General features: G+C 42.7%; 1 protein-coding gene across 2 annotated transcripts in view; it reads left to right on the top strand.

Moving 5' to 3' along the window:
* The window catches only part of gnas (GNAS complex locus), a 365,649-nt gene that overhangs the window by 330,115 nt on the left and 12,153 nt on the right, over positions 1-23,381 (top strand). For both annotated transcript variants that reach the window (XM_080205084.1, XM_080205085.1), the window contains exons 8-10: positions 14,524-14,582; positions 18,193-18,313; positions 20,723-20,853. In XM_080205084.1, coding sequence (XP_080061210.1) covers positions 14,524-14,582; positions 18,193-18,313; positions 20,723-20,853 — 311 coding nt within the window. The remainder of the gene's footprint in view (positions 1-14,523; positions 14,583-18,192; positions 18,314-20,722; positions 20,854-23,381) is intronic.

The raw sequence follows: 23,381 nt of genomic DNA, 5'->3' as shown, positions 1-23,381 counted from the left end.
AGGCACTTGCTCACTGATGTTCAGTTTGGGTTCTGCCAGGATCACTTAGCACCTGACCTTGTTACAGCCTTGATTCAAACAAGGACAAAAGAGCTAGATGCCAGAGGTGAGATGAGAGTAACTGCCCCTGACATCAGGGCAACATTTAACTGAGTGTGGCATCAAGGAGCCCTAGCAAAACTGGAGTCGGTGGGAATCAGGCGAAAACTCTTTGATTGTTTGAGTCATACCGGTACACAAGAAGGTGGTTGTGTTGGTTAGAGTCAATTGGACATCACTGTAGGGATTCCTCAGGGTAGCTTTCCTAGGCCAAACCATCTTCAGCAGCTTCATCAATGACCTCCCTTCCAACATAAGGTCAGAAGTGGGGACGTTTGTAACAGCGGAGTTCAGCATCGTTCGCAGCTCCTCGTACTGAAGCAGTTCATGTCCAAGTGCAGCAAGATCTGGACAATATCCAAGCTTGGGCTGACATAATTAACATTAACGCCACACACAAGCAATGTCTAGCTCCGACAGAAGAGGATTTGACTGTTGCCCCTTGACAGTAAATGGCATTGCCGTCATTGATTCCCCCACAATCAACATCCTGGGGCTTACCATTGACCAGAAACAGAACCTGATGAGCCATATAAATACTGTGGCTATCAGAACAGGCCAAAGGCTAGGAATCCTGCAGCAAGCCATTCATCTCCTGACTCTTTTTCTCTCTCTCTCCCCTACCCCTGACCCCAAAAGCCTGTTCACCATCTACAAGGCACAGGTCAGGATTGTAATGGAATACTCTGTATGTGCCTGGATGAGTGCAGCTCCAACAACACTCGAGAAACTCATCATCCAGGACAAATCATCATGCTTAATTACTGGCCCTTCCACAAATATGAAATCCCCTTCCACCACCAGCAAACTATGACAACTGTGTGTACCATCTACAGAATGCACTGCAGGAACTCACCAAGGCTGCTTAAACAGCATCTTCCAAACCCATAACTAAGGAAGGACACGGACAGCAGATATTCCACCAACCCCTTCCATGAAGTAGATTCCATCCATCAACTCCCTCCACTAATTGGCAGTCTTTCATTTCTCCCTGTAGATTGCATGGCATTTAAGGAATAGGGCATCTCTTGACAGATCACTGGCAACAGTTTGCAATTAAGATAGTTTGTTTGCAACTTTGTCATGCTTGATTCCGAGATGAGCTACCAACCTCACTCATATCATCATTTGCCTATAAGTCAGCTTATTTCAACTTTTATGATATCGCCCAAGTACACCCTTTCTCAACTGATCTGCTGCTGGAACCCCCAGCCATACTTCTGTTACCCTTTATACTTAACTATTCTAGCTTAGCCGGTCTCCCACATTCTACTCAATAAATTGGAGGACATTCAAAGCACTGCTGTCCATTTCTCAACTTGCAGTAAGATCATCCTCCCCCCATCACTCCTCTGCTCACTGACCAACATTGGCTTCAGCCCTGTCTTGATTTTAACTTCACAGCCTTGTTTCCAAATTCCTACTTATTGCATTGCCTTGCCTTCCCTATCTCCTCCATCCCACAAACCTCAGATATCTATGTTCTTGGAATTCTGGTGTCTTGTGCATCCCCAATTTTAATTGCTGCTTGATTGGTAGCCATAACTTAAGTTCCTAGGTCCCAAATTCTGGAATTTTCTCCTGACAATTTCCATCTCTCACCTTGCTTTCCTCCATTAAGACATTCCTTAAAACCTATCTCTTTGACCAAGCTTGTGGTCATGTGACCTAATATAATTTTATGCCTTACATGGAACACAGCACAAACAGGCCCTTCGGCCCACAAGTTGCGCCGATCACATCTATACCTACCAAGCCATAGAACTATCTGTAACTCCCAATCCCATTAGATCCCATATACTCATCCAGAAGTCTTTTAAAAGACCCCAGCAAGGTCGCCTCTACCACCACCGATGGCAGCCGATTCCACTCATTCACCACCCTCTGAGTGGAAAAGCTTACCCCTAACATCTCCTCTGTACTTGCTCCCCAGCACCTTTAAACCTATGTCCTCTCGTAGCAACCATTTCAGCCCTGGGAAATAGCCTCCGAGAATCCACCCTATCTATTCTTCTCAACATTTTATAAACCTCTATCAGGTTGCCTCTCAACCTCCTTCTCTCCAGGGAGAAGAGCCCTAGCTCCCTCAACCTATCTTCATAAGGCATGCCTCCCAATCCAGGCAACATCCTTGTAAATCGCCTCTGCACCCTCTCAATAGCTTCCACATCCTTCCTGTAGTAGGCAACCAGAACTGCACACAGTACTCCAAGTGGGGTCTGACAAGGGACTTATAAAGTTGCAGCATCACCTCCCAACTCCTAAACTCAATCCCTCAATTAATGAAGGCCAGTACCCCATACGCCTTCTTGACCACATCCTCCACCTGCGAGGCCGATTTAAGAATCCTATGGACCCTGACCCCAAGATCCTTCTGCTCTTCAACACAGCTAAGACTCCTGCTCTTGATATTGTACTCCTTCATCCCATTGGTCCTGCCAAAATGGACCACTGCACCTTGCATGGCTCAGTCATATTTATATTGTCGCTGTGAAGCACTTTGGGACATTCCTTTATGTTGAAGATGCTCTGTAAGCAGTTGTTATGGTACTTTGGCTGGATGGACCAGCTGGTCTTTTTCTGTCTAAAGATTTTATGTTCACATCCAAAAATACCTCCAGGTTATAATGCAGGTATGTGAATGACACAGAGCATAGTAAGTAAGATCAGTGATTTGCAGGAGAAGTTTACCATGTGAAAATATAATGTTGTGCCTATAACGGAAACCTGGCTCAAGGAAGGGCAGGACTCGGTATTAAATATTCCTGAATGAAGTGCTAAGAAAAGATAGGAAAGGAGGTGATATTGTTTAAGGAGAGCATTGCAGTGCTGGAGAAGGAGCATGTCCTGGAAGGTTCATGAACGGAATCAATTTGTTCAGAGCGAAAGAACTAAAGGGTTCAATCACATTGCTTAGTGTAGCCCATAGATCATTAATTGGTTAGAAGGGCCTGAAAAGAACAAATCTTCAGGGAAATTACGGAGAGTGCAAACGAAAATGGGGACTTCAGTTACCCAAATATGGACTGGGATAGACATACTATAATGGGCAGTGTGGCAAGTGTTCCTAATTGGTGTTCAGGAGAATTTTCTACAATATTGTCTGTCTAGTCCAAGAAGAAAGGAAGTACTGCTTGACCTGGCTCTTGGAAATGAAGTGGGGCCAGGTAGCTTAAGTGTCACTGGAGCAACATTTAGGATGTGGAGATGCCAGCATTCGACTGGAGTAAACACAGTAAGAAGTCTCACAACACCAGGTTAAAGTCCAACAGGTTTATTTGATAGCACAAGCCACTAGCTTTCGGAGCGCAGCCCCTTCATCAGGTGAGTGGGAGTTCTGTTTGCAAACAGAGCATATAGAGACACAAACTCAATTTACAAAATAATGGTTAGAATGCGAGTCTTTACAGATAATCAAGTCTTAAAGTCTTAAACTCACAGACAATGCGAATGGAGAGAGGGTTAAGCACAGGTTAAAGAAATATTGTCTCCAGACAGAACAGTTAGAGAGATTTTGCAAGCCCAGGCAAGTCGTGGAAGTTACAGATAGTGTGACATGAACCCAAGATCCCGGTTGAGGCCGTCCTCATGTGCACGGAACTTGCCTAGTGGTCTCAGATCAGCGACTCTGCGTAGTTGTGTGTCATGAAGGCCACCTTGGAGAAGGCTTACCCGCAGATCAGAGGCCAAATGCCCATGACTGCTGAAGTGTTCCGCGACAGGAAGAGAACACTCTTGCCTGGTGATTGTCCAGTGGTGTTTGTTCACCCATTGTCGTAGTGTCTGCATGGTTTCCCCAATGTATCATGCCTCGAGACATCTTTTCCTGCAGCATATCAGGGAGACAACATTGGCCGAGTTGCAAGTGTATGTACCGTGTACGTGGTGGATGGTGTTCTCACGTGACATGGCATCTGTGTCGATGATCTGGCACGTTTTGCACAGGTTGCTGTGGCAGGGTTGTGTGGTGTCATGGTTACTGTTTTCCTGAAGGCTGGATAGTTTGCTTCGGATAATGATCTGTTTGAGCTTGTGCAGTTGTTTGAAGGCAAGAAGTGGGGGGTATGAGGATGCCTTGGCAAGATGTTCGTCTTCATCAATGACGTATTGAAGGCTCCTGAGAAGATGTCAAAGCTTCTCTGCTCCGGAGAAGTACTGGACCCGTGTTCGTCTGCTGAGGAGGTCGGTGTCGTTTTTTTGCTGTAGCACGTCAGAACTGTCCATTGATGACATAAGAACATATCCTGTGCTTATGAGGGCATCTTCCAGCGTCTGTAGGTGTCTGTTGCGATCCTCCTCATCTGAACAGATCCTATGTATATGGACTGCTTGTCCGTAGGGGATGGCTTCTTTAATGTGTTTAGGGTGGAAGCTGGAGAAGTGGAGCATCGTGAGGTTATCCATGGGCTTGCGGTGAAGTGCTAGGTGACCCACCCTTGATGGAGATGCATGTGTCCAAGAATGCAACCGATTCCAGAGAGTAGTCCAAGGTGAGTCTGATGGTGGGATGGAACTTGTTGATGTATCATATAGTTGTTTCAGTTGTTCGCCATGAGCCCAAAGGAAGAAAATGTCATTAATGTATCTAGTGTATAGCATCATTTGAAGGTCCTGCGTAGAGAATAGGTCTTGATCGAATCTGTGCATAAATATGTTGGCATATTGAGGTGCGAATTTAGTCCCCATAGCTGTTCTGTGTGTCTAGATGAAGAACTGGTTGTTGAAGGTGAAGATGTTTTGGTCCAGGATGAAGCGGATGAGTTGTAGAATTGCATCTGGAGATTGGCAGTTGTCGGCGTTGAGTACTGAGGCAGTTGCAGCAATGCAGTCGTCGTGGGGGATGCTGGTGTAGAGTGCCGAGACACCCATTGTGACATGGAATGCTCCTGGTTCAACCACTCCACGTGTGCTGAGTTTCTATAGGGAGTCCATAGAGTCACAGCAGAAGCAGAGGGTTCTTTGTACATTGGGATTCAGGATGCCCTCGATGTAGCCAGAGAGGTTCTGTCAGAGGGTCCCATTGCCCATCACTGTCCACACTGTCACTTTCTGTCCACACTATCGGTCTCTGTCCGTTGCCCAATATGGAGAGTGCTCTGAAGGTCTGAATCAAAGGTCTTTGATCACTCTGTTGTGTTGACGAGTGTGTTCTTTGATTGGACCTGCAGGTAACCATCTGCAGTGTTCCAGGTTGTTCAGTTATCGGTACATTTCTTTGCAGTATTCCATTCTGTTCAGTATGACGGTGGCCCCTCCTTTGCCTGATGAATTCCTCTGTGTCTGCTGCGAGATGGGGTCCATTTTAGTGGTGGTGCAGAAATTGAGCCCTCAACTGAGAACTTCGAGTTTATCTAGTTGAACTGTTTAAGACTTTGAGGGCTCAATTTCTCCCATCCCACGTACTCCCTGCATGATCTCTACTGCCTCTCGAAGATACACAAGACCAACACACCTGGCTGTCCCATCATATCAGGCAGTGGGACCCTGTCTGAGAACCTCTTCGGTTATGTCGAGTGCATCCTGAAACCCATTGTACAAAGAACCCCCAGCTTCTGTCGTGACATTATTGACTTCCTACAGAAATTCAGCGCATGTGGAGCAGTTGAACCAGGAGCACTCCTAGTCACAATGGATGTCTCGGCACTCTACACCAGCATCCCCCAGAATGATGACATTGCCGCAACTGCCTCAGTACTCAAGGCCAACAACTGCCAATCTCCAGATACAATTCTACAACTCATCTGCTTCATCCTGGACCGCAACGTCTTCACCTTCAACAGCCTTCATCCAGTTCTTCATCCAGACATACGGAACAGCCGTGGGGACCAAATTTGCACCTCAGTATATCAACATCTTTATGCACAGGTTCAAACAAGACCTCTCCACTGCTCAGGACCTTCAACTGATGCTATATACTAGATACGTTAATGACATTTTCTTCCTTTGGACTCATGGCGAACAATCATTGAAACAACTTTATGATGACATCAACAAGTTCCAACCCACCATCAGACTCACCGTGGACTACTCTCCGGAATAGGTTGCATTTTTGGACACGCATCTCCATCAAGGACGAGTCACCTCAGCACTTCACTGTACTGCGCACGGATAACCTCACGATGCTTCAGTCCTCCAGCTTCCACCCTAAACATGTTAAAGAAGCCATTCCCTACAGACAAGCCCTCCATGTACACAGGATCCGCTCAGATGCGGAGGATCGCAACAAACACCCACAGACGCTGAAAGATGACCTCATAAGAACAGGATGTGGCATTTGACTCATCGATCGACAGTTCCAACGTGCCACAGCGAAAAACTGCACTGACCTCCTCTGAAGACGAATGCGGGACACGACGGCCGGAGTACCCTTCGTCATCCAGTACTTCCCCAGAGCGGAGAGGCTATGGCATCTTCTCAGGAGCCTTCAATATGAAGACAAACACCTCGCCAAGGCCATCCCCACATACCCACTTCTTGCCTTCAAACAACCGCACAACCTCGAACAGACCGTTGTCTGCAGCAAACTACCCAGCCTTCAGGAGAACGGTGATCACAACACCATACAACCCCACCACAGCAACTCTGCAAGACGTGCCATCATCTCAGGTGAGAACACCGTCCACCAGGTACATGGTACATACTCTTGCGACTCGGCTAACATTGTCTACCTGATACGCTGCAGGGAAGGATGTCACGAGGCATGATACATTGGGGAGACCATGCAGATGCTATGACAATGAATGAATGAACACTGCTCAACAATCGCCAGGCAAGGGTGTTCCCTCCCAGTTGAGGAACACTTCAGCAATCATGGGCATTCAATCTCTGACCTTCGGGTAAGCATTCTCCAAGGTGGCCTTCACAACACATGACAACGCAGAATCGCTGAGCAGAAACTGATAGCCAAGTTCCGCACACCTGAGAACAGCCTCAACCGGGATCGTGGGTTCATGTCACACTGTCTGTAATCTCCATGACTTGCCTGGGGTTGCAAAAACTCAGTAACTGTCCTGGCTGGAGACAATACACATCTCTTTAACCTGTGCTTATCATAGAAATCATAGAAGCCCTACAGTGCAGAAAGAGGCCATTCAGCCTGTTAAGACTGCCCCGACACAACTCCACCCAGGCCCTACCCCATATGCCTATATATTTACCTGCTAATCCCTCTAACCTACGCATCTCAAGAGACTAAGGGGCAATTTTTAGCATGGCCAATCGACCTAACGAGTGTGTTCTTTGATCGGATCAAATCGACCTAACCCGCACATCTTTGGACTGTGGGAGGAAACGAGAGCACCTGGAGGAATCCCATGCAGACAGAGACCCAAGCTGGGAATCAAACCCAGGTCCTTGGAGCTGTGAAGCAGCAGTGCTAACGTGCCAATTAACTGTAAAGACTCGCATTCCAACCATTATCTTGTAAGTTGAGTTTGTGTCTTTATATGCCCTGTTTGTGAATACAAGTCTTCACTCACCTGAACAAGGAGCTTGAGGCTCCAAAAGCTAGTGCTGCCAAATAAACCTGTTGGACTTTAACCTGGTGTTGTGAAACTTCTTACAACATTTAGGAGACAATGGTGATTGTTTCACAGGATGATGGTAGAAAATGATGATGGGCAATCCAGAGTAAGATGAATTAGCTAGTGGAGAACCAACTTCAATGCGGCAGTAACGGAGCTGAACTGGATAGACTGGAACCAAAGGTCGGTAGAAAATGAACAATGGGCTATCTTCAAAAAATAAATAGCTTGTACAAGAGTCATGGTATTTTCTCTCAAAAGTGGGGGAAACAAATCCAGAACACCCTCTGAAAATGAGATGGATATTGAGACAAAGAAGAAAAGGTGTGTTTATGACAAGTGTCATGCAGAAATTACAATTGCAAACCAGGCTGAATACAGAGGTCCAGAAGAGAGGTGAAAATGCAAATAAGAGAAGTGAAGATGAATTATGATAGAAGACTGGCAGCCAACAAAAAGATGAATCCCAACGTCTTCTATCAGCACATAAATAATAAAAGGTGGTCAAAGGAATAGGGCTGATCAGGGATTTAAAAGGGATTTTACACATGAAGGTAGGGGGCACATCTGAGGTGTTGTGAATCTTTGCACCTGCCTTTATCAAGGAAGCAGATGATATCCAAGACATGGAGTTAGAGGAGGAAACTCTAATAGGCGGGTTCAAAATTGATGAGGAGCAGATATTGGATAACATGTCAGTACTTAAAGTTAACAAAGCATTAGGACTGGGTGAGATGTATCCAAGAATATTGAAGGAAATGAGGGTGGAAATTCGAGGGTTGCTGGCCATAATCTTTGTCTTCCCTAGACTCGGGGAGGTGCCAGAGGTCTAGTAAATTGCCAATGTTACGCCCTTGTTCACAAAGGGCTACGTTGTGCCTGTCACAGAGGCACAACATAGCCCTTATACTTGTTTTAACCCTTATACATTGGACAAATAACTGCGCGCAGTTAGTACAGCCTTGTTAGTACAGCCAATATTTATTTAAGACACACAATCAATCACCCACCCAACTAACAGTAAGTTATCTTACAGAAAACACTAGAGTTCAAGTCCAATACAAGACCTTGACTTTGCGTGACTGGCAGGTACCCAAGCAGACATTGGCCTTTATCTGTGCGTTGGTCTTGGTCGCCCTCTGCGTAGTCTGGTCCTTTGATCTGATGTGGCACTCTTGCTGTGGTCTTCCTTCCTTCTCGGGTGTGGTGGCTCACCTCATGCTGATCGTCACTGGCAATGGTCACCATTGTCGTAGCTCATTCGTGGGGTCAGAGAAAGAGAGATTCTTGGTTCTGCAGCACCCTTCATATCCTGTTGGGTTTCGCGCTGCTTTTGGCTATTGCCAATCAATCGATCAGGACGTGATCACCCTGATGGATAAAGTCCAATCGGGTGTTGCCACACCAATCTCTGAGTGTGTCCCCAGTGGCCATGTGTGCAGGTGTGGAAGCACCCAGAATATACACCTTCCTCCCAATTAAGGGGTTACGCACCCCTATGTCAGGTAAACAACCCAGTTTGACCAGAAAGTCTCTTTTATCGTGGAGATGACCCATATCCTGTGTATTCACTTGTCTGAGTTGCAGCCTGTTTATCTGTCTTTTAGGCTGCTGCCTGTCATTTAAGTTCTTGCTCAGTTGTCCCAGAGTGCTTTACAAATCGCCATTTTAGATGGCCTGTTTGGCCACAGCTATAAGGATACGCCCAGCAATTACAGACCAATCAGCTTAACATCAGTGGTGGGGAAACCTCTAGAGACAATTATTTGGGATAGAATTAATAATCTAATGGAAGAAGTGAGGCTTGACTTGGAAGAGCAAGCATGAGTTTATTAAGCAAAAATCATGTTTAAATACCTTACTAGAGTTTTTTTTTGAAGAGATAATAGAGTGGGTTGATATGGGTAATGTTGTTGATGTGGTGTACGTGGACTTCGAAAAGGCATTTGATGCAGTGCCGCACAGCAGACTTGTGAGCAAATTTACAATTCATGAGATACAAAGGGACTACAGGAACATGGATATAAAATTGGCTAAATAACAAAAAACAGTGGATAATGGTCATTTGTCAGACTGGAGGATGATTTGTAGTGGAGTTCCCCTGGGGGTCAGCATTGGGTCTATTCTTTTCCTGATGTATATTAATAATCTTAATGTTGGTCTGCAAAGTTTGATCAGTTGGGCCAGTGGGCTGACAAATGGCAGATGGAGTTTAATTTAGACAAATGCGAGGTAATGCATTTTGGTAGATTGAACCAGGGCAGGACCTACTCAGCTAATGGTAGAGTATTGGGAAGAGTTACAGATCAAAGAGATCTAGGGGTACATGTTCATAGCTGCTTGAAAGTGGAGTCACAGGTGGACAGAATGGTGAAGAAAGCATTCGGCGTGCTTGGATTCATCGGTCAGAACATTGAATACAAGAGTCGGGATGTCTTGTTGAAGTTGCACAAGACATTGGTACGGCCACACTTGGAATACTGTGTGCAATTCTGGTCACCCTATTATAGAAAGGATATTATTACTAGAAAGAGTGCAGAAAAGATTTACTAGGATGCTACCAGGACTTGATGGATTGAGTTATAAGGACAGGCTGAATATACCGGGATTTTTTTCTTTGGAGCGTAGGAAGCTGAGGGGTGACCTTATAGAGGTCTATAAAATAATAAGGGGCATAGACAAGGGAGATAGTCAATATCTTTTCCTAAAGGTGGGGGAGTCTAGAGGGCATAGGTTTAAGGTGAGAGGGGAGAGATACAAAAGACTTCAGAGGGGCAATTTTTTCACACAGAGGATGGTAAGTGTCTGGAACAAGCTGCCAGAGGCAGGTACAATTTTATCTTTTAAAAAGTAATTAGATAGTTATATGGGTATGATGGGTATAGAGTGATGTGGGCCAAATGCGGGCAACTGGGATTAGCTTAGTGTTTTTTTAAAAAAAAAAGGGTGGCATGGGCAAATTGGGCCAAAGGGCCTGTTTCCATGCTGTAAACCTCTATGACTCTATGATACAAAACTTGGAAGCATGTAAACTGTGCAGAGGACAGTGCAGAACATCAAAAGGATGTGGGCAAGTTGGTAGAATGAGCAGGATAGGTGACACATGAAGTTCCATACAGTGAAGTGTGAGGTGATTTATTTTGGTAGGAGGTAATAGACAATATAAAATAAAGTGTGCAATTCTAAAGGTGTACAGGAGCAGAAGGACCTAAGTGTGTATGTGCATAAGTCATCAAAGGTGGCAGGAAAGGTGGAAAGAGCGGTTAATAAAGCATACAGTGTCCAAGGTGTCCAATTAATAGTGGCATCTCATGCACAAGCATGATGTTATGCTGAATTTGTTTAAGACGCCAGTTAGACCTTGGCTGGAGTATTATGTACAGTTCTGAGCACCACATTTTAGGAAGGATATGAACACATTGGAAAGAGTGCAGAAAAGATTTATATGATTGGCTGCTCTCTTTCTTGAAACAGATCAACCATACTTGATTTGTAGAACAGAAGACGTAGGTATAGGAATAGAGTTTTGATCCTCAGACCTGCTCTACCATTCAGTGTGATCATGTCAGATCTGATTGTGGTCATAACTCTACTTTCTTTTTCTCTATCTCTCTCTCTCTCTCTATATCTCTATCTCTCTCTATATCTCTATCTATCTCTCTCTCTCTCTCTCTCTCTCTATATCTCTATCTCTCTCTCTCTCTCTATATATCTCTATGTCTCTCTCTCTATATCTCTATCTCTCTCTCTCCTCCCCGATAACCCTTGACTCCCAGTAGATCAAAAATCTGTCACTCAACCTTGAATATACTGTGATTTGGATCTGGAAGTCTTGGGAAGCACTTTAGTTGTCGTGTATGTTTGTTTCTCAGAGTCATTGAATCAAGAAATTGTTTCCTTATTATTCCATTGGTCAAAGTGAAAAATTATGGATTCTCATAGCGCTGCTTTTGGTCCTGTATATCTAGGCAGTTATTTGTTGTTTCTTGGCTCCAAAACCCAAAGCCAATCAGTGACCAAACAATGGCTAATAGTATGGCAAGTTTTGTTCAGTTCTCATCAAATCATAGAATCCCTACAGTGCCGAAAGATTCCATTTGGCCCATCGAGTCTGCACCCCAAACAGCTCCTACCCCCGTATCCCAACATATTTACCCACTAATCCCTCTACCCTATGCATCTCAGGACAATAAGGGGCAATTTTAGCACGGCCTATCAACCTAACCCGCACATCTTTGGACTGTGGAAGGAAACCAGAGCACCCAAAGGAAATCCACGCAGACACAAGGAGAATGTGCAAACTCCACACAGACAGTGACCCAAACCGAAAATCGAACCCAGGTCCCTGGAGCTGTGAAGCAGCAGTGCTAACCACTGTGCTACCATGCCGCTCTTCTCTTGTGCATAGCATCCATGTGCATAAATCCCTGAAAGTTGACACTCAGGTTGATAGGGTTGTTAAGAAGGTGTACAGTGCGTTAGCTTTTATTGGTGGAGGGATCGAGTTTCGGAGCCATGAGATCATGTTGCAGCTGTACAAAACTCTGGTGCGGCTGCACATGGAGTATTGCGTACAGTTCTGGTCGCCGCATTATGGGAAAGATGTGGAAGCATTGGAAAGGGTGCAGAGGAGATTTACCAGGATGTTGCCTGGTGTGGTGGGAAGGTCTTAAGAGGAAAGGCTGAGGGATTTGAGGTTGTTTTCATTAGAGAGAAGAAGGTTAAGAGGTGACCTCATTGACGCATACCAGATGCTCAGAGGATTAGATAGAGTGGACAGTGAGAGCCTTTTTCCTCGGATGGTGATGGCTAGCACGAGGGGACGTAGCTTTAAATTGAGGGGTGATAAATATAGGACAGATGTCAGAGGTAGATTCTTTACTGAGAGGGTAGTAAGGGCGTGGAATGCCCTGCCTGCAGCAGTAGTGGACTCGCCAACTTTAAGGGCATTCAAATGGTCATTGGATAGGCATATGGATAATATTGGAATAGTTTAGGTTAGAGGGTCATTAGATTGGTTCCACTGGTCGTCGCAACATCGAGGGCCAAAGGGCCTGTACTGCCCTGTAATGTTCTATGTTCTCTTGTCAATCTAGCAACATGAGGACAGAAGTAGATTATTCAAACCCTCAGGCCTGTTGTGAAACTCAATCAGATCATGGCTGATCAGTATCCTTACTCAATTTATCTGCCTTGATTCCCTCAATACCCTTCTTTAACAAAAAAATCTTTTAATCCCAGTTTTTGAAATCATTAACTTGAACAGTTTATGGGGAAGAAACTTGGGCTCAGGTTCAAGGTCATTCTACCTATTCAGCTTGCTGAGCGTATTTGTAAAGTGACTGTGATTTAGCATATGCATAACAAAATAATGCAATTCATAGTGCCACGCATCAGTTTTTAACTTTGTACTTTATGAAGTCCACGCTTATATGCTTTTTACTTAAAACTAAACGGACCAGCTAATCAAAGAACAAAGAACAACACAGCATGGGAAACAGGCCCTTTGGCCCAACAAGCCCATGCCGCCATTTTAACATTGAGTAATCAAAAATCCCAAAACTTAAATCCAGAAAGCCTGATTAAGAGGATTGTAGTATGCAAAGGTTGCACATCATTTGAAAGAATTAACACAAAGAAGGTAGTCTCCATCTTCATTCAGCAATCCACACCCATCATAGTAATTCAGCCCCGTAGTGCAGAGCCTAAGAAGGGGAGAATTTGGTGGAAGCCACAAATACAAGTTGACACAGAATCTGTAAGAGACATTAGAACTGTTTTCTTTCCTTCTGAGTCTTTGAGTAATTATCAGTGTAAAACTGGGAAAACCATCTGAAGTGTCCCCCACACCCTCCAAATAACACGACGCTGGGGAGCTAGGAAGTTCGGGGTCATTATCTCATGCAACAATCAAACCTGAACTGCAGTGCTTTGGTCACATTTTGAAAAGGATGGAGCAATCCAGCATATGTTTTTTTAATTATTAATTCTAATACATTAATATGACATTGTAGAAATTCTGCAAAAACAAGTTGAATTGTTCCTACAATGTTCATAGAATCATAGAACCCCACAGTGCAGAAAGAGGCCCTTTGGCCCATCGGGTTGAATTGTTCCTACAATTTCTCCAACTTTGAATATGGAATATTTATGTAGATACATAAATATTCAGGGAGTTGGGGAAAGAAGAGTTTTTCAAGGGATCATCTATGGTCACGTACTTTCTTCACTGCTCCAGCTGGCTGCACGTTTCATTCTATAAGACAACATTGCCCAGATTTCATTTTGCGAAAGAGACACCAGCAGACCAAGGTGTTAGAACAAGGAATTTAAAAGTACTCCAAAAGGAAAGTATATTTTGTCAGGTCACTGAAATGAGATAGAGATTTTTGTTAAAGAGTGAGAAAAGGAAAACCTATAGGAGGTCGTTCCCATTTCTTCAGCTGTGTACGTATAAATGAATTTTGACATGGCTTTCGTCATTTTAAGCTGTCGTAACCAGGTAATATTCCGTATAGCTAAGGAACAATTGAGGTTAATTCTGCAACTCATTCAGCCCGTTACTGTATTGTAATATTTTACTATATGTTTTGTTAAAATTAGAACTGTGTAGAATACATTTGGTTCCAGTATTTATTGGAATTGTTATGGGGGACCATGACTGACTCTAGACTGGCGAATCCAGTGTCTTGGGTTGAAGAATTGGTTAGAGTGTTCTTAATCATGACCATGAGAATTTTGCAGCCAGCTAAAATGTTGAAGGGACAAAATTAGCAAACTTTGTTCTTCGGTATTTTGCTGATCAGCGTTGGTTAAACTACTGTGCATGTGAATAGTCTTCAATTTAAAGCAACTGATCTTGCCTGATTACAAAATGGATTCAACCACTTTCTTTTTACAGCATGTTTGATGTTGGAGGGCAACGAGACGAACGCAGGAAATGGATTCAGTGTTTCAATGGTAAGACTGGAAGTGAAGTATTTTACAGGGGCATATTCATGGCAAGAATATCCATCAGCTTGAGGACAGGAAGATGAGCAATAATCAAGGAGGCAAGAGTGCTTAATTCTTAATACCATTATTTCCAGATTGTTAGCTCACCTAGGTTAGTTTGGTAGGTTTCACCAAATGTCAACACCGTTGAGAGATTAATGCAGGCCCAGTTCATTCTGCTTGAACAAATTTTAGAGCCAAGTTTGACGGAGCTTGATGAATCATGGCTGTTCTCAGCTGCAGAATAATGGATGGTAGTAAACAGACTATTGCACTTAGTCTACAACATCATGCTTTTCTATTCATACATTAAATAACATGATTAATCTTGAAAAGAAAGGAGAATCCCCTGGTGTTTGGGCCTCTGCAGGTTTACACAGAAGGTTGTGCTGAAACTAGACTCTAGTCTAGTTTCAACACAGCTAAATCCAGTCCTATTTTCACCCAATATTCAAATATCTGCTTGCAGAAAAATCATGGAGATAGCATTTAGGAGTGAGAACTCTGGCTAGATTAGACTACTAACTCAACTAGCATTGAAACCAATTTGAGTCCACTACTGCTACCTCTATTGAAGTTGGCTAATGCAAATACAAACTGGATGTCTAACCTATGATCTATCCACTGGCGAAATAAATTTGCTAAACCATTAGGAACGCCTATTACACAGGAAGCTGGTTGTATTAAAATATATGCTACAACTACTATGTATGTGTTTTTTTTAAGTGATGCATTGAGAGATTTGTCTAGTGTTACATTGCTTCAGAGGAAGTTGGAGGTATGCAGTCAATATTTTTGGAAGTTTAATCTGTGTTTGCAGGCCCTACTATTTACATCAATGAACCCTTTAAAATGAAACCAAAATGAAGAGTAGTGAGAAGCAAGAATTTCCTGAAAGACACGGAAACCAGGTTTAGCAAGGGACAGACCAGAAAAAAAATGGATACGTGCAAGAGAGGAGCAAGCTGACAAAAAAAAGTGACAGGGAAGAAAGTGAGTGCATGTCAGCAGGTAGACTGAACAGAAAAGGATTGGGTCATGCATGTTGTTTACAAAATAGAGACCTATAATGTACTATGCACAAAAGAAATATCTGTAGCTATTTCCATTGTAAACCATTTTAAGTTCAGACATTGTGAATCCGTAGGTTTGATGCAATTACCAATTGTATGTCAATATGCAGCTAGAGTCTCCTGTGATAACTTACCTGGTATCTAGAGTGCCAATCTAATGTTGTCCGGGATGAACCAGAATTTCCTCCAGTTGAATATTGGGCAGATAAAAGCTATAATTTCCAGTCTTTACTAAAAGCTTCATTTCCTTGTCACAGACGCCATCATTTTTAAATTAATTTTAATCAAGTTGATGTGGGTCAGTCAGCTACACCTGGCAAGCAAGACAGGCCTCCTTTACCAAAACCCCTTCGCAAATTTGGCTTTCTATTCGTCATTGGATTTGATTTCATCTGATATATGCTGTCCATAGACAATATTACTTAATTTTCACCTCCATATTATCATCAGTGTCCATCTGTACCTAACACCACTTTCCCACACAAAGTATTTTGGTACATCTTCAGCGATGAACACAAAATTTCTGTTTCCATTGGTGGTCTTCATATTGATCATAGATTTATGTATGCAGGTGTAGCACGCGTATACACACACACACACACACGCACACACCCCACCCCCGCCCCCTTTACAATCTCCTGAATTACTGCACCACCTGTTGAGTCTGGATTCAGATTCTTCAGGACTTGGGCTCTGGCCTTTTGTGTTCCTGTCTCCAATCTATGATGGGTAATGAATCCTTCAGTTGTATTGATTTTATTCTCTGCAATTTCGTCCCTGAGCCGTTCAGTCTCAACCTCTATCTTCAAAGGTCTTGTGTTTTCAAACAGCTTTTCATCATCTTCTCCTGTCTCATAAAGGCACAGCACCCATTTCTTCTTGTGTGAGGTTCTTTAGGGCATTCCGTCAGCCTTAACGGTGTCCTGTAAGCATAAGCAGTGTTTACTAACAACGCTGTTCAGTACGCTGTTGTATGCACCACTGCTACCTTTTTAGGGGACAGTGTATAACATGAACCCAACTTATTTAATTTCAAAAACTGTATCAAAATAGCCTTCTCTGTACTTCCAAAATCATATGTAGTCCTGCAACATCACTGATCATTCTTAAACTGAAGAGATTTGAGGTCATGACAGAATATGTAGACCTTTTAAGTAGAATTCTGCCTCTTCATTAAACCATTAGACTTGGTGAACTCAGTACAAAATTGCCACATTTTTCTTTTCTGTCTTGACTGAATCTTTCAGATCACTGAATATTTAGCAACATATAGTCACAGTGCTTATATATTGAGTGATGACATACATTCAACACACTTTAATGATTTATCAGTGTTTAGCAATGATTCTGCATTGCCCCTGTTCACTCCTAGTAAAACAGTGTAGCACTTTCTCCAGGTGTCATTAGAAACGCTTGTGAGCTAGATATTCCAAGCAACCTGCCAGCTAAGTGATGTATGGAATCCACAAACTAAGAGCATACTAAAATAACCAAGTTAGAAAGCTAAGACAGTGTGCAGAGTAAATTGATGTATGCGCATCTTTGGATTTCCACACATGCGGTGACTGGTGCACACGAGCAGACGGATGTCAGTTGGCCATATTGCATTGGCAGGAGACGCAGCCTATCCTACCTCAACCCACACATTCAAGCATCCAAATATATCATGAACTTTGCTAATGTCTTTTATTCCACTACAGATTATTCCAATTGTTCAGACAGCTAAATTTCCCCAAAATCTGTTTTAGATTTACCATTTGCTAATTTACACTTGCCCCATTGGCTGACTTCCATTGAAGTAAAGCCCTACGTTCACTTTATCTGTAACCTTTAATAATTTACATGTTAGTTGCGTTCCTCCACCTTTATAATCACATCTTCAGAACTTAGAACTGAAGTTTACAATTTCAGAGGGTCGCATGGTGGACTTTGCAGATTTTGCCCATGTCTGCATGGGTTTCCTCTGGGTGCTCAGGTTTCATCCTACACTCCTAAGATATGCAGGTTAGGTGGATTGGTGATGCTGAATTGTCCCTTAGTGTCCCAGGATATGTCAGTTAGGGGGATCAGTGGGGTTACAGGGTTGGGATCTGTCAGAGTTGATGCAGACTTGATGAGCTGAATGGCCACCTTCTGTAGGGATTATGTGAAATAATTTTGATTATTGAACTTTGATCTGCCCTCGTTTTGCCAAGATCAATGGCATGCCGTTATCTCCACTTCCATGAAATTCAGACTTTATTTCCAGTTGCTGGAAAACAAAATTGCTGGTTTAAAAAAACTGCTTCGCTTATTCTACTGATCATCTATAAATTGTTTCAATGATATTAATACAGTGATCACCAGAATTCTTCCTTCTGAACATATCTATTACTGAACTATGATAACTTATTTATTCAAGTCAGTATTAAACAATATATCACGTTATTTTGGACCAAGTAAATAGATTTGATTTCTTTGACTGTTTTTAATTAATTTTTTCCTCTGACCCTCTTCTTTCTTAGACGTCACTGCTATCATATTTGTGGTGGCAAGCAGTAGCTACAACATGGTTATACGAGAGGACAATCAGACCAATCGTCTCCAAGAAGCGCTCAATCTGTTCAAAAGCATCTGGAACAACAGGTAAGTTTATAACTCATATAAATATTGAAGCATCAGAACAAGAGTTAATCATTTCACTTTGATCATCGCTGATCTATACCTAAGGCCCATTTACCAGACAAGTCCTCATTTGTTCTGGGTGGCACGGTGGTTCGATTCCCAGCTTGAGTCATTGTCTCTACAGAGTCTGCACATTCTTCTCATGTCTGCATGGGTTTTCTCCAGGTGCTCTGGTTTCTTCTTACTGTCTGAAAGATGTGCTGGTTAGGTGCTAAATTCTCCCTCGGTGTACCCAAACAAGGGCCAGAGTGTGTTGACAAGGGGATTTTCACAATAACTTCATTGCAGTGTTATTGTAAGCTTACTTGTGACTCTAATAAATAAACTTTTAAAAAACTTAAACTTTGCCCGCATTTTCCTTTATTCTTTCAAAGGATGTTGGTGTCACTGGCTAGTCAAGCTTTTGCCCAATCCTTATTGCCCTCAAGAAGGTGATGGTGAGCCATCATCTTGAAATGCAGCGGTCCATCTGATGTAGGTATAGTTACAATGCTGCTGGGAAGGAGTTCCAGGATTTTGATCCAGCAACAGGGTAGAAATGATTAAATGTCACCTTGTCAGGATGGTGGGTGACTTAGAGGAGAACTTGCAGGTGGTGCTCAGCCTGTTCATCTGCTGCCCTTGTCCCTTCTAAGTAGTAGAAGTTGTGGGTTTAGACGATAGTGTCAAAGAAGCCTTAATGTGCTGTTGCAGTGCAGTCTGTAAATGGTACACAATGCTGGTATTGTGCATTAGTGGTACACGGACTGAATTTTTAAAGCGGTGGTTGGACTGCCAGTCAAATAGGCTGCTTTGTCCTGAAATGATGTTGAGTTTCTTGACTATTGTTGGAGCAGCACTCACCCAGGCATGTAGAAAGTATTCCATCACACTCCTGACTTGTGCCTTATTGATGATAGATGGGCTTGGGTGTGTCAGGAGATGTGAGCTATTTGCCGCAGATTTTCCAGCCTCTTGTAGCCATACTATTCATGTTGCTAGTCCAGTTCAGTGATAACCCCCCAGGATGTAGATAGTGGGGGATTCAGTGATACTAATGCCAATGATTGTCATGGGGATATGGTCATTGCCTAGCATTTGTGCAGTGTAAATGGAACTTGCTATTTCTTGACTCAAGCCAGGTCCAGGTTCTGCTGTATATCTGAGGAATCGTCAATGTTGCTGACCTCCAACAACCATAACCATTGTGTGCTATTCTTAAATTCCAGACATTTTTATTCATTGACTTAATTCCTTTAGCTGCCATGGTGTAATTTGAACCTGTGTTCCCTGGGCCTTTGGCTTACTCTTCCAGTGATATTACCACTATGCCACTCCCACTTGTTCCTAAGTACCAGTACCCGTAAATAACATCCAATCTTATCAATATCAGTATTAGAAGTTCCAAGTGACCCAGCACCACAGTCTTTCTTTTGGAGGGGAGGGAGGAGGAAGAAAGAATTTGTGATTTTCAGTAATGTTTGGTGCTTCTTAAAAAATGCATTCTGATTGCTCTTCTATTATAATTTTAAGATTATGACTGAAAGCTACCAACAAATTAAAATTAAATCAGTAAAATTGTTCACCATTTTGTTGAACTAGTTTTTTTTGCCATATCAGTCAGTCAGGAGAGGGTGCAATTTACTGATTAAAGATCTGTTGTTTTCCTTTGCAGTATGTTCCTGCTCATTATTTAGCTTCTTGGAGAGCAGTTGCTATGGACAACTTAATGTACCATTGTATCAATTGCAGGGGCAAAAAACGGACCCTAGCATTGTTGTTGGGGCACAACTTTACAGTCCGTCCTTTGGCAGGTTCTGGCAATGCAGGAGTGCTGCGTAGGTGCTATCCTGTGGGGGAAAAACTCCAATTTTTTTTCTATGGACTACACTGGTTAGTTTGTTGTTCCATCTGCTGGAACTTCATTTTGTGCATTTGGCTTGTATTCTTTTGGCTGTGCATAAAGAATATCCAAGCCAGTCAAATCAATTTCAGTGATGACGACAGACATAAGTATCTGAAAATGGTGAGCACAAAGAAGCAAAGTGCATCACAGCTTATTGATTGCCCAGATTTATTCAGGATAGCATTAACATTGATGGCAATTATCAGTTATGGCAAGTGATCATCAAATATTCAAGTCAGGAGAGGAGACCAGTATATTGAAACAAATGGTGGAGAATGCTGGTGGTAAAATGTTTTCACGGAATTAGCAATATTGGTGAAGCAATCTGGAGCTGAATAAATTACAAAAAGTGAGAGAATGACTGACGCTGCAAGTCTGCAGTAGAAAACAAATCTGTAGATCAGCCAAATTCAACATTTAACAAATGGAAGCATTCTTTTTGTGTGGGATATTGGTCACTGAATGGAATTTCTTTTTAAATCTAGGTGGCTGCGGACCATTTCTGTAATTCTCTTCCTAAATAAGCAGGATTTGCTGGCAGAGAAAGTGTTGGCAGGAAAATCTAAAATCGAGGACTACTTTCCTGAGTTTGCTCGTTACACTACACCTGATGATGGTAAGCACTTTCTCTTTAAAACAAGAGATGTTTCTGTGTTGGTTCCAGGCGTGGTGTGCAAACTTGTGATTTTCCGTACATGAGATTTATTTCCAGCAGCACTAATTAGTAGCCAGGAATGTCTGCATACATACAATTTTATTAACTGTAGTTTCAGTGAAATATGCCTAACGTTCATTGTGCTATTTCTAACCATCTGAAATTAAAATGAAAAGATTGCTCTGAATTCAAAGGGAACAATGTTCCTTTCAACCAGAGCTGCCATTTTGTGGGGGTTAAGGTTTATTTTTCTATAAAAGCTATGGATAGGCTAGGGGTCTGATATATATCACTTTTTAAAAAGTGCAGAGAGTACTGGGGAAGTCCGGGGGGCGGGGTGTGGAATAAGGATACGGACTGGCACCTCACCATGGAGTTAGCAGACTTGAGTCATGTACTTCCCTAAGACTCGTGGTTTAGAATGAACAGCTCCTAAGTAACATTGGGTGACTTGCTCTGAACTAGGCTATTGGCATCATTCTTGAGCAATATGCTACCACGCCAGTAGGTGACAATGTTGAGCCTTGTATACTTACTAGAAGATGGAAAAGTTTTATTTCTTGTGAGAAAGAAACATGTGCAAATGTAAATACGTATTCGCAGTACGTTAGCAGCCCATTTCAGATATATTGGGTGTAATTTTGACATTGAGTGATGGTGTATACTGGATAATATTGAATCAGCTGATCATTGTGCATCTCCTGATTATACATTTCCTTTCATTTTAATTTCCACTAATATGCAACTGACTTGAAACTGGTTTCTGCATGAATCTTTCTAACTCATTTCATTATTCTAAACCTTATGCCGAATCTCCTCAAAAGTATGCAAGCATTATCTATATTTTCTTCTTTATTATTGCCCTCTTTGCTGAATGAATAATTTGCCTTAGTATTCACCAAAGAGAGGAACTTGATGGATGAAGAACCCAGGGTAGGGTGTGTGGAAATTCTGGGTCATGTCGATATCAAAAAGGGGGTAGTATTGGGCGTCTTAAAAAGCATTAAAGTTGGTAAGTCCCAAGGGCCTGATGGGATCTACCCAGAATATTTAGGGATGCAAAGGTGGAAATTACTGGGGCCGTGACAGAGATCTATGTATCCTCATTGGCTAAACTCATTGATTGAAGTTCCAGAGGACTGGAGGATGTGATGTACAAGGTACGTTTTTTACACGGACGGTGGTAGGTACCTGGAATTCCTTGCAGGGGAGATAGTGCAAGTAGATGTGATAGTGACTTTTAAGGACATCTTGACAAATACATGAATAAGATGGGAATAGAGGGATATGGCCCCTGGAAGGGTTAGGGGTTTTAGTTCAGTCAGGCAGCATGATCAGTGCAGGCGTGGAGGGCCAAAGGGACTGCTCCTATGCTGTGAGTTTCTTTGTTCTTTGATAGCCAGTGTTGTTCCATTGATCAAGAGGGGCAGCAGAGATAATCCAACAAATTATAGGCTGGTGAGCTTTATGTCGGTGGTAGGGAAATTATTGGAAAAGATTCTTAATGACAGGATTTGCTCACATTTGGAAACAAATGAACTTATTAGTGATAGCATGGTTTTGTGAAGGGGAAGTCGTGCTTCACTAACTTGAGTTTTTCGAGGAAGTGATGAAGATGATAGGTGAGGAAAGGCAGTGGATGTTGTATACATGGACTTCAGTAAAGCCTTTGATAAGATACTTCATGGCAGACTGGCACGAAAGGTGAAGTCACACGGGATCAGAGGAGAGCTGGCAAGATGAATACAGAACTGGCTTGGTCATAGAAGACAGAGGGTAGCAGTAGATGGGTTCCTTCCTGAATGGAGCACTGTAACTAGAATGGAGTGGTGTTACACAGGGATCAGTTTTGGGACCTCTTCATATTATATATAAATGATTTGGAGGAAAATGTAGCTGGATTGATTAGTAAATTCACAAAAATGAGCCAAAAATTGGATTGTCAGAGGGTACAGCAAGATGAAGACCGGCTGGAGACTTGGGCAGAGAAATAATAGATGAAGTTTAATCCACACAAGTGTGAGATAACGCATTTTGGAAGGTCCAATGCATGGAGGAATTATACAGTAAATGGTCAACCTTTAGGAGTATTGACAGGCAGAGAGATCTAGGCGTACATGTTCACCAATCACTGAAAATCGATAAGGTAATCAAGAAGGCAAACGGCATGCTTGCCACCATCAGTCAGGACGTTGAGTATAAAAAGTCGCAAGTCATGCTGCAGCTGTACAAAACCTTAGTTAGGCCTCATTTAGAATAGTGTGTACAATTCTGGTCACCACACCACCGGAAGAATGTGGATGCTTTGGAGAGGGTACAGAAGAGGTTTACCAGGATATTGCTGGACTTCAGGAGATTAGCTATGAGGAGAGATTGGATAAACTCAGTTTGTTCTCGCTGGAATGATAAAGATTGAGGGATGACCTGATAGAGGTTTACAAGATTGAGTGGCATGAACAGAGTGGATAGTCAGAGTGGTGGATCCCATC

The sequence above is a fragment of the Carcharhinus amblyrhynchos genome, chromosome 16 (assembly GCF_965287045.1).
Source record: "Carcharhinus amblyrhynchos chromosome 16, sCarAmb.v2.hapA, whole genome shotgun sequence".
NCBI lineage: Eukaryota > Metazoa > Chordata > Chondrichthyes > Carcharhiniformes > Carcharhinidae > Carcharhinus > Carcharhinus amblyrhynchos.
The sequence above is the reverse complement of the archived record's forward strand: the minus strand, read 5'-3'. Positions and strand labels throughout refer to the sequence as shown.